The 11,944-nt window shown below is 38.2% G+C and overlaps 1 protein-coding gene across 1 annotated transcript; it reads left to right on the forward strand.

The window, feature by feature from the left end:
- Positions 1–2,985: 2,985 nt before the first annotated feature.
- Positions 2,986–8,614, forward strand: LOC149828204 (NADPH-dependent aldo-keto reductase, chloroplastic-like). The gene is made up of 7 exons (XM_090016782.1): positions 2,986–3,218; positions 3,493–3,543; positions 4,878–4,954; positions 5,093–5,180; positions 6,246–6,524; positions 6,612–6,860; positions 8,339–8,614. Exons 1-7 carry the CDS (start codon positions 3,087–3,089, stop codon positions 8,423–8,425), a joined length of 963 nt encoding a protein of 320 aa, XP_089872908.1. The 5' UTR covers positions 2,986–3,086; the 3' UTR covers positions 8,426–8,614.
- The last annotated feature ends 3,330 nt before the right edge of the window (positions 8,615–11,944 follow it).

The raw sequence follows: 11,944 nt of genomic DNA on the forward strand, positions 1-11,944 counted from the left end.
ATCGGAAATGCAAATGAAGATGAAACAGAATGTCAATGAATTATTCACCGTTGATGCAAAGAAGATAAAGATGCTTATCTAATGAAATGTTCATGATGCATAAGATGTATAGTGCAAAAAATCAGAAATGGAATAAAATGCTGAAAAACTACAGAAATGACTTTAAATATGCCGGATACACAATTTGATGATTGATGATCAGCACACGATGAAATAATGGAATCAATACAACTAGATTCAATGCAAAATGATGCAGTGAATGGAGATGATGCAGTAAATAAAGTTGTTGCGGTGAATGAAGTATTGTAGGAAATGAAGATGCAGTGAAATGAAATGATACAGGGAATGAAATGAAATGATATGAATGAAGATGAGACGATGTGGTAAAATGAAATTGTTGCAATGAAATGATGCAGGGAATGAAATGAAATGCTGTGAATGAAGATGCAGTGAGATTCATTGAACGGATCAACTGATAGCATATCTCACAACATTAACCCGATTTCACAGCAAGGCAAAAGCATTTTCACAGTAAATCATAACAAATTTTCACAGTAAAATCAAATGCAGAAAAATAATTTCACAATGAAATCAAAGGATTTCACAATGAATCAACTGCAAATCTGATTTCAAATCAACAATATATGTTGATTTAAATTTTCATGATAAATCAAAAGAGGCATTCACGATACAACAGAGGAATATTTCATGGCAAATGCAGAAATATGTGAAATGCTAATGCTCAGTAATTTTTGAATTGAATCTGATTCAATTGTAAACTTTACATTGCATCGGATCAATGCAAATGAGATTGGTTGATGTCGATGAGATGAAAGGAAATACGAATGGATATAGATCTAAAAAAATGATCCAGAAAATGAAAATCCAACACAACAAGAAAAACAAATCTAAAATGCAGAACAATAATATCTAATCAAATCAATTATTCTAAAAGAAATGAAGTAGCAAAGGATCTTACCGATTAGCTGGAGTAGATTGGAGAAGGCTGCTCTAGTAGGGTCGATTGAGAGGAAAGGTAATCTCCTTTGCTGTGCTCTTGCCGAACCGATCAAAAATCCTTCACCTGTGAAGAAAGCAAAGAGAATCGGAGGGAGAGAGAAAGGGAAAATGAAGAATGAAAAGAAGGAAGAGAAGAGGGAAAATGGAAAAAGGAGGGAAAGAGGAGGGAAGAGAAAACCAGAAGGGAGAGGGAAGAGAAAATCGGAAGGGAGAGGGAGGGGCTCGCATTCCTCTCTTTTTTGAAATATTGACCCCCTTCCCTCTCCTTTACATGGGTTTATAAAGGAGAGGGTAGTTTTAAAAAAAATCAGAAATGCCCTTGCTTATTTTAACAAAATTCTAAAAAGAGCTCGACTATGAGAATTTTCCGAAAAGCTCCACTTTTATTTAACATAAAACCACTTTTATAAAACTTTCTTAAATTTTTCTTTTTTATTTTTTGAAAGAAAATTTAAAGTATTATAAAAATGCAAATGACTCGGGAGACGGGATCCAAATGGAGTTTTGAAAGATTTTGCAAAAATATTGATTTTAGATTTTGAGGATTTTGCAAAGGAGAACTTTTGAAATAGAACAATTAATTTTTAAAAATTGAATTTTAAAAACGGACCTGGATCCGAGATTTTGAGTAAAGATTGAATTTGGATCTTGAACTGAGAAAAAATAAGAGGAATGGATCCAAATAGAGATTGGATGAGAATACTTGAGTCACACAGAAAATTGATTTTGGATTTTTAGATTTGGATTAAAAATAGAAGAATCGGGCTCAGAATTTGATTTGGATGTCTGATCTGGATCTGAGGTTGGGTCTAATATAGAAAATGAAATTGGATTTTAGATCTTCAACAAGAAAATAAATCAGAGAAATGATTAGAAATTGACCCAATTGCTCTTCTGAATGACTTAGAAAGTAGAACTCAAGGTCAGAAAGGATAATTTTTGGAATTTGGAAAATTTGGGGTGTTTATAGACATGTGTTAAATAGATGAGCAAATAGATTGAGCATAAACGAGTCAATCCAATATGTTATGAGTTATTTTTCACATAACTATGTATACTTTTCTTCATTTTCAAGTATGATGTTTTCACATGTTGTGAGTTATTTTTCACGTAGTAATGTGGGTTTTTTATTATCATACGAATTATGATTCTTTTTACATATAGTATAGATTTAATAATATTATCAACTTTTTGAACACTCATTTTACATTACCATGAGTTTTTCATCATCTCACAATTTAAATCATAACCTTTAATGTGCAATATCATATTCAAACATATATTTAATATTGTAGGTCTCACTTTTTTAGTTAATCATAGAGTTTTTATGACTCTTCCATGATCATATTACAACCTTGCACAAAGTCTACATCCACATTAGTGGAATATTATGAATTTTTATTAACTCATGAATTCAAAATAAATTTTGATTTGCTAAACATAACAAATGCTCTAAATTTTTAAATTTTTTACAATAGACAATACTCTCACTATTCATGTGCATCATCGTCATCATGTGCAACAAGCTTTAACTCTTATCTTATTAGTTTAACTATCACTTGATCATTTTAAATCAATATATTCATATCTAAATAGTTATAAATATAATTAAAAAATATATATCATCGTATTGCATACCATACATATAGCATAAAAAAAACTATCATGTTGCGTACCATGTAAAAACTTTTAATGTATAAAAAAATATTTATTTATGCATTCATATAAGCAAATCATTGAAAGCTGAATTATTATTTATTATTGGATATGAACAATTATTTGCATATGATGATAAGATCATAAATCATATGTTCTAGTGACCCGTCTCTTTGTTAGTACGAGAGAGAAAGTAAGCAATCTGCAACATAATTTTGCTTATTTGGTGGGTTGGATGTTCCTTTTTCTTTTACTAGCAGCCAAGGCCCCGCCCCCACTACGCCAAACCCCCTTGGGGCCCTGGGCATTTTGGTTTGAAGAGAAAAGTTTGGACGAAACAAAGTTGTCGGTGAGGGCTAAGTTTTCATGCTTGAGCTATTCCTGATCAAAAAACCGAAGGTACCAAGAAGATGGCGAAGGGAGACATGGGTGGTCCTCTCTTCTTCGAGCTCAACAACGGCGCGCGCATGCCTTCGGTTGGTTTGGGAACTTGGCAAGCGAGTCCGGGCGTCGTTGGCGATGTCGTCGTTGCTGCTGTGAAGGTAATTTTGAGAATTTGCTGATGTTTTCTTCAAGAACATACCATGGTGGCAATGGTGGAGTTAAGTGGGCCATTTTGTTACACAATTTCTCTTTCATTTTTCCTGTTTTCTGTGAGAAAAGCATGGTAGAATGCATAAAATACTACTGTCGGGTGTGAAATTTCCGAGTCTATTAGGTTCTTTTTGAGGAACTTGATGTCCCTGCTGTGTTGCTCATCTTATGCTTATCTGGTTACCTTTTTATTTATTTTTTTCATTTTTCGCTTGATTGCAGGCAGGATACAAGCATATTGATTGTGCTCAGCTATATGAGAATGAGAAAGAGGTGGTGATCTTTTGTAATTTTCATTCCGTTCTGATTTCCAATGCTCTCCTGATATTCTTGTTGTTTCTCGTAATTTTGTTGTTTTCCTCTTTTTTCTTTTTCTTCGCTTCTATGTTGTTTATTTCTTGCTTATGCTTGAAAATTATTCTTAGTTTCTGTAATCTAGGTGCCCTTTTTTCCCCCTCCAATCTTTAATCTGTCCCATATTTACTTTATTCTTTCTGTTAATTCAAGTTGCATACTTACTAAAAGAAAAGAAGGGGAAGGAATAGAGGGATGGTGAAAAATAAGAAGCAAAGTAGCAAGAAATTTGGAAGGCTTAACTTTCGCTATTTGCGTTTTATATGATTAATCTCTGTTTGGGAGCGGGTGTTGGAGAGGAGATGAATGGGGTGATGGGAGTGGAGAAGAAATGGGAGATGAGACTGGAGTTGTCAATTACATCATTGTAAGAATATAGTTGGAAATAACCCATTTCCACCCACTTCTCCATTCTCCACACCTTTCTCATCTCTCAAAACAAGGTTCCCAAACACTCGTGGATTAGGTGGTATTAATTAAACCTTCATTAAATACAATCTCCCCTCCCATCTCCGGCTCCCAAACAGAACCTTAATGTATTTGTGCATGTTTATGAATCATTTCTTGTTGTAAGATAATGAGAAAATGGTAAGGCCATCTTCCTGGCATGCTGGCATCAAGCTGGATAACTGAAATTATTCTCTAGTATATACAAATGGAACATCTGAAAATGGCTTGCAAAATTAACAGTCCAATAGCTTCTGCAAAAGTTTTCAGAGTGTGAACTAGAATTTGGTCATATTCTTGCTTTGTTCTCTCGATGTTTACTCACGCTGATGAGAATTGTTAAATGGATATTTGTGCTAGTGATGGTACAATTATGGATATTTTATTATTTGTTAAAGGTTCTAACTCCTTCCCCTTTTTATGAATATGGCTACTGCATGAGTGAGAAATGTAAAAGCTTACATCGGAGATCTATTGATACTTATCTAAGCTATATTGATGAAAAGGAGCACAATCAGCATCCTTTTCTTTATAACATGCTTCAAAGATCACAAGAGATGTTTTTCTAAACCTTAGTTTGCAGCGATGCAGTGGATTTGTGCCAAACAATGTCTAGTTGTAATTTATAAAAATAACAGATAATAGACAATAACCCATTATCTTCAGCAATAAGTTTGTATTTTTTTTCTTTAAATGAGCACCAAGGCCAAAAAACGTTGTCTGGGCATTAGCATTGCTGTAACTTTTTCCTTGGAGATAACTTTTAACTTGAGCTGTGATACTCTCATCTTGTTGGTTGGCTGCAGATTGGAATGGCTTTGAAGAAGCTTTTTGAGGAAGGTGTGGTCAAACGTGAGGATATGTGGATTACATCAAAACTTTGGTTAGTCTTCACATCACTCTGGCCTTTAAAGATGGATGGTGACACGTTTGTGGTTCTTTGATGTGGATATACCTGGTTTTTTTATTGAGCGGGAGTAGATATTTCTGTATTTTTTCTTACAGAAGCTGACATTTTCAGGTGTACTGATCATGCTCCAGAAGATGTACCAGTGGCAATGGATAGAACTTTGCAAGACTTACAGCTGGATTATGTTGACATGTATCTTGTATGTTACACACTCTTGTCATTTAGTTTATGTGAAATTTACAAATAGTATTATGAATCCTCACATAATGTGGATCTTTGGTTTATAATCTGGCCCCATGGTCTGGGATAGTTTAGTAGCAGCGGTTGTTGTTCGTAGCTTAGCTTCTCTGACTTCTGTATTGGTTACTTTGAAGGCTCTTTTAAATTAAACTTGTGATGGGCCCTGATGTTTGGTTCATCTTTCAATGGATAATTAAGGAATATTGTGTTTTGACATCATTGTAATGACATGTTTCCATTAACACCTGGAAATTCTGATGCTACTATCCTTTGAATTGAAACTCATACAGTGCTTCCCATATTTATGAGTTACGAGATTGATCCAAGTTGTGCTTAGGTTTCAGCTTTGTGTCCATGTCTGATGTCATGCAACCCTTATTGTAACAGGAGAAAGATCTAATAATGGCTTCCCTAGTGGAACAGTTGAAAGTCATAGCCTATTAATTTCTTGTGTCCAATGAGGATGAACTTGTTGTTAAGTTACTGCTGTTGTTGTTTCACACATTCTAGGATTTGGTACTAATAACCCATCAATCTTGAAAGGTCATGCAGATTAATAATGTCAGTGACCTAGTAATTTGATGCCTTTGCCTTGTTGAAAATGCAAGATTGATATTCTTTTGTTAATTATTCTCTATTGATTAGATTTTTAAATAAATATGGGATGACCAAATAATCTTTGATATCCAATAATTGATCCATGCAACTTGAAGGTTTTGAAATCTTATTAATTCACATAAGGAGATATTCATTTATGACTGATCATACTTTTTGTTAGATCATGGATTTATAGCTTCTGGTTCGATGTTGTTGTGATTTAAAGATTCAGAATGGGCATATCTGATGTGGCATTAATTCAGATTTTGAATTTTTAGAGGATGTGGGGCATACAGTTCCAGTTACATGAGTTGGAGATATGGTTTTCAATTGGAAGTAATTCTTGTTGTGCCATTTGCATTCTAGAACCAGACATTGAAATTTTCTCATCAGTATCTAACTTTTTCAAATTATTGTAATCGTGAAGGTACACTGGCCCTTCCGCATGGAAAAGGGCACCGTTGCTGCTTCTGAATTTCAAAAGTTTTGCCCAGTTGATATCTATAGTACCTGGAGGGCAATGGAGAAATTATATGATTCAGGGAAAGCTCGTGCAATAGGTGTGAGCAATTTTTCTTCAAAGAAATTGGGAGACTTGCTAACTTACGCACGGATTCCACCAGCTGTGAATCAAGTAGAATGCCATCCCATCTGGCAACAGGCACATCTTCGATGCATTTGTGAATCAAAAGGCATTCACCTATCTGTAAGCCAATCTAAAATCTTGCAGTCATTTTCTTATGCTTTTTGTCATGTTCATGTTTTTGTATGATCTTTAAGCTGTTTTTCCCAGGCACATACTCCATTAGGTTCTCGAGGAACATCATGGATTAAGATCGATATTCTTAAGAACCCACTTATCAATATGGTGGCTGAGAAACTAGGTAAGACACCTGCTCAAGTGTGTCTTCGCTGGGGACTTCAGAATGGCATGAGTGTACTGCCTAAAAGTACTAATGTGTCAAGGATCAAGGAGAATATCGATCTGTTTGATTGGTCCATCCAAGAAGACTTGTTTCTCAAGTTCTCTGAAATTGAACAGGTAATTATCTCATCCCCATTTTGTGGTTGGTGTTTTTCAGTTTGGACCCAAAGATGAGATGAAAAGAAGTATTATGTTGGATAGATATGTTCTACTATATGTTGTATCATATGACAATGCAGCTGCTTAGTGTCTTAGCTGTCTGAACTCAACTTTGTTTTATTTTTTAGATTATCTGTTGGTGGGTTTTTTGCTTATATAAGAATTTTTGTTTTCCATGAGCATTCCAATGTGGTGGTTTGATTAACCTACGTTATAATCATTAGGCATTTGCTTCATCCTTAAGTACAGGACTTTCTATAGTTCTATTTTCCGATCCACATGAGTTGGGTACTCGTATCTCACATGTATTGGCTTGTGCATCTTTTTCCTTTCCTCGTCCACCATGCCATGATCCTTTCACTTTCTGATTGCATAATACACTATCTTCTAGCAGTTAGGATGTGAATGTTCTCGAAACTTATATCGGTTAAACAAAAGGTTTTCAAAACTTTTATTGGTTAAAACAAAAAAGTTTTCAAAAATTTATTGGTTAAACAAGGTGTTGATGATATGGTAAGATCTAGCTATCCAGTTATACTGAATCGGAACGTGCAAGGGCTGAAACTGAGGAACCTATACTGGATCTTCCTGCTGCTGATGTATTGTAAGCACCTGCCATGCTACTAATGTAGATTATCATCATCATTTTCTGAAAACACCAACATGGATCTCAAACATCAGTTTCACCCAAGATGCCTGCTTCTACATTACCTTGATAACTCACTTCATCATCTCCATAAAAAAACTTTTATAAATTGAGGTTCTTGTTCATTTTCCTGTTTTTTTATTCTCATCTGCAAACTATGGAAACAATATGAGAAGGCCTTCTGTGTTCCTGATCGTTTTTTGGTCGTGTGATTTTCATCACCTACCGATTCGTTCTGAAATCTAGTCTTCTGCTCTTCTTTCTTGGTCGGTGATTGCAGTACCTGCACTCGTCTTTACTCGGTTGATATGGTTCAGTGCCAACTACCGTAGAAACCATATGGTTATTATAAGAAGATGCCTTAGAAATTCGTAGTCACAAAATTTGACATTTTGACAAGGGAGGCTGTGCAGCCCATCTCTGGTGCTGGAGTGACACCATAACTGGCCAACTCCATTAGGTGTCCTCAGGCAGAGCGTTTACTGTTTATATGGTGAAATGCCTAGCGAAACTAAGGCCACTCTATATGATTGTGACAACCTCATCCTTGGTGATTGTATGAACATGTGGGAATGAACTGAACTATACCAGGTGATTGGTAGAATAGGCCAACATGTTGATCCTTCTTTCGTGTAGCTTTGGTAGGTGCCAGTTGTATATTCTTGAAAGTGTTCAAGAGGAAAACTGAATCTGTATCTAACTATCTATTTACAAGGCTTTCTTGATGCTTCAATTCTTTGCTTTATGTATCTGCCGCTTGCATTTACACAATTTTTTCTTGGTTATACAGAAGAGGCTGATTCCTGGTGATTTTGCTGTGCATGAAATACTGAGTCCATACAAAAGCCTAGAGGAACTCTGGGATGGTGAGATATGATCTCTTACCAGGGAAGCACTATTTTCCTACCATTGAGAGAGAGAGAGAGTTCTTGCTCATTTGTTATAATACCTTTTTAGCCAAGCTGGAGGGATAACCCAATGACTATTGAGTTTGATTATATTTGCCATTGGCCAGTTTTCTGTGAACCAGTATTTTAAAATTTAGATTTTATCCTCGGTTGGTTGAAAGATTGTTGCTAATGTTTTTTTTTGTTTTGAAAGGCAAGCTGGAGTTAGGCAGACCCCCACCACATATTATTCAATCGTACCATTGGGGTTTTGAACCTGCAACGTCCCATCACAGGGAGACGTGCACTGATAGCTCCTACCAACCACGAAGACCCCCCTTGCCAGTGTCTGATGCAGATAAAACACATGCATGCGTGTGTTATGTGCATGAGCATTAGTAGATATTAAGACATCTTTCATATGGCTAAACACTTTTAGCATAATGACATCTGGTGGGGCCACTTGTTAATGTCATCAAGATGATCGGATGTCACCAATTCGAAACCCATGAGTGCATCCCTTGCCACAAGGTCAAAACTAGGTGTATTTTATGGTGGACAGAAAACGGGTGTGTCCCCATCACCGACCACAGATTTTTTTTTTGAAAGGCAAGCTGAGGTTAGTCTGACCCCCTATCAGTTACACAACTATACCATTGGGTTTTGAACCTGCCACTTTCCAACACAAGGTAACATGCGCTAACTGCTCCTACCAGACAAGCAGAGCCCCCATTGGTACCTACCGCACATCTGCTAGCAGCCTCCAGTTGGTAAAATCCCTTGAGGTCCCCCTTGCCCACTGAATATTTCACGCAGTTTCAACCTTGTGGCAAAGGATGCCTCCTGCAGGTTTCGAACTGATCATGTCCTGTTAACTTGGTGATGTTCACAGGTCACCCCTGCCAGATGAGCGGAGCTCTTGTGGGCAAAAAATCATTTGTTTTACCATCAATTAAAAGGATGCTTTTGTGAGAGTCCAGTGGTGTTGAGTGGGCAATTAGAAAGTGGGAACAAAAGATTCCTGTTGAGAGATGACAATGTTAAGTTTTTTTTTTTCAATGGGCAAGCTGTGGTTAGGCAGACCCCTACCAGTTATACATCTATACCATTGGGTTTTGAACCTGCAACCAAGGTTGTTAAATGCGATGAGGCGAAGCGAGGCGTTGAGCCTGCACTTCGCCTCTGAGGCATACGCCTCAGGTACTGAGGCGTACGCCTCTCACAACTGGAATGGAAGTGAAGCGGTGGGAGGGGAGGCAGTAAGAGAAGGACCACCCGCCCAGCTGGTACGGAAGCGAGGGATATGCCGGTCGTCCGGTGGTCGGAGAAGACTGAGCAGCAGCTGCAGCACAGCAACTCCGGTGGTCGGTGGTCACAACTGGTCGGAGGTTGATGAGGGGCGCATCACTGCAACGCCTCAGTACCTTGAGCGTGCGCCTCGCCTCTGAGGCGTACGCCTCTCACAACACTGCCTGTAACGTCCCAACACAAGGTGACATGCAATAGCTGCTCCTGCGAGACAAGCGGAGCCTCCATGGGTTTTTGAGTCGGTTGAGAGATGGACATGTTAAGACGGATATATAGAATACCATCTTATTATAAGTTTCAAGTACTATCTAGGATCTACAGACAATGAACAATGTAGATCATATTTGTAATATTAACTTGCAAAATATATGGTTAAATTGCTCGTTTTTTACTAGACAGCACACTACAATCGACAGTAGCCAATATTAACCTTTTTTTTTATAATCCGAAGCTGCTGCACCCGACACGTTGGCTTAGTCTGCCATACCTACTGTCACCCCACAACTAGGTGGGCTTGGGCCGGGCACACCCAGGGTTTAGCAGAAGGGGTGCACCCGAGGCCCACCAGACACGCAGTAGGGTATATTACAGGTCAGATCCAAGGACGTGAACCTGGATCGTAGACCAGAGCTGGACTGGATCCACCAGACACGCAATATGGGAGACTGCAGGTTGGATCCAAAGATGTGAACCCAAATAGGAGAGTGGAGCAGTTCGAAGTCCAAAACACGCATGGCGGGATTATACGAACCTGGATCCTAGAGGAAAGCGGTCCGATATCCAAACATGTGTGGTGGACCTGTATCCTGGAGACAAGCAGTCTGAGATTCGAAGACGCATAAAGGAAGGAATTGCATAGACTCGGATCCCGAAGCAGAGCGGTCCGACATCCAAGGATGAATGGCAGAATTGCACGGAGACGGTTCTTGGAGTGAAGGCGGTTCGAGATCCAAAGACATGTGGTGGGATTGCACGGACCCGGATCCAAATTCTTGAGCAGAGCAGTCCGAGATCCAAAGACACATGGTGGGATTGCACAGACCCGAATCCTGGAGTAGTGCGATCCAAGATGCAAAGGCGTATGGCAGGATTGCATGGACCCGGATCCCGGAGTGGAGCAGTTCGAGATCCAGGACTTGGCAGAATCAGGAGCAAGCATTTGATGCCCTTCCCACATGCACGCATGTGATTGTGTCAGAAACCGATTCTCTTCTTTTAAACTGGGGTTGACAGGTTGGGCACTCGATCCATATCTACTTTTGTCAGATGCCAGCCCCAATTGTCAGGGATGTAAACGGGTCAGATTCGGTTCAGATGTAGGCAGTATTGAATCCAAATTTAATTGTATCTAGCCTATTCAGATTCATAAACAGATATGGATATAGATTAGAGATGTCAGTAGATCAAGTTTTATCCATCCAACCGAATCTGACTCTGTTTGTTCGGATTTAGCAAGTTAAAAAGATATCATATTGTAATCGGATGAGGATATGGTTTTGACTTATTTTTGCTACCGAATCCCACAAATGTCTGGTTTGAAGGATGTCCAAGTCCGATTACATGTAAACAACTGGGTATAGTATGAGCTTTTCACCCTCCTAATCCGAATTCAAATCCATTTAATGGATTGGTTGGATCTGACATTAACCACATCTAATCAGAATCCGAACCGTTTACATCCCTATGGAGAAATCTGAGTTCATTATGTACATTTTACATGTATTAGGATTTGGATTCAAATGTAAATGTAAGAGTCTAAAAACGAATCCAACTAAGCCCTTTTCGGTTGGTTGGATACCCGAATTAAGCTCAATCCACTGAAATCCTTATCACTGAAATCTGACTTTCACTTTGAGATTCATGACCGGACGTACCCGATCCGATCCGTCAAGCTTGTGGGCCCCCACTAGGTTGGTTGTTTTCTCTCTTTCTCAACAAACTAAGGGCCACAATTTTCCCGCGTAAATCTTTAACGTCCAAACAGGCGGCCGAGCGAAAGCAACAAATTCTCTTTTTCTTTTTTTGCAAAAAGAAAAAAAAAAGGATTGTTTTTTTTTTGGAAAAATGGGATCCAGAATCTTCTGTCTGTGCACGCACAGTGACAAATCTCGCAAAAATATCGCAAGAAATTACTTGAAAGTTAAAAACGGCAATTTCTCATGATTTTTTCGTCAGGAACATGAACATCGGGATTTAATAGT

This window comes from Nuphar pumila, chromosome 9, assembly GCF_984573655.1.
Source record: "Nuphar pumila chromosome 9, dmNupPumi1.hap1.1, whole genome shotgun sequence".
Classification (NCBI taxonomy): domain Eukaryota; kingdom Viridiplantae; phylum Streptophyta; class Magnoliopsida; order Nymphaeales; family Nymphaeaceae; genus Nuphar; species Nuphar pumila.

What these genes read in the sequence shown, in the direction of transcription:
- LOC149828204 (XM_090016782.1), top strand. Translation starts at nt 3,087, where the DNA reads ATGGCGAAGGGAGACATGGGTGGTCCTCTCTTCTTCGAGCTCAACAAC. An exon ending in TATATGAGAATGAGAAAGAG is followed by an intron (nt 3,544 to 4,877) that starts GTGGTGATCTTT and finishes GGTTGGCTGCAG; the next exon opens with ATTGGAATGGCTTTGAAGAA. An exon ending in AGTTCTCTGAAATTGAACAG is followed by an intron (nt 6,861 to 8,338) that starts GTAATTATCTCA and finishes TTGGTTATACAG; the next exon opens with AAGAGGCTGATTCCTGGTGA.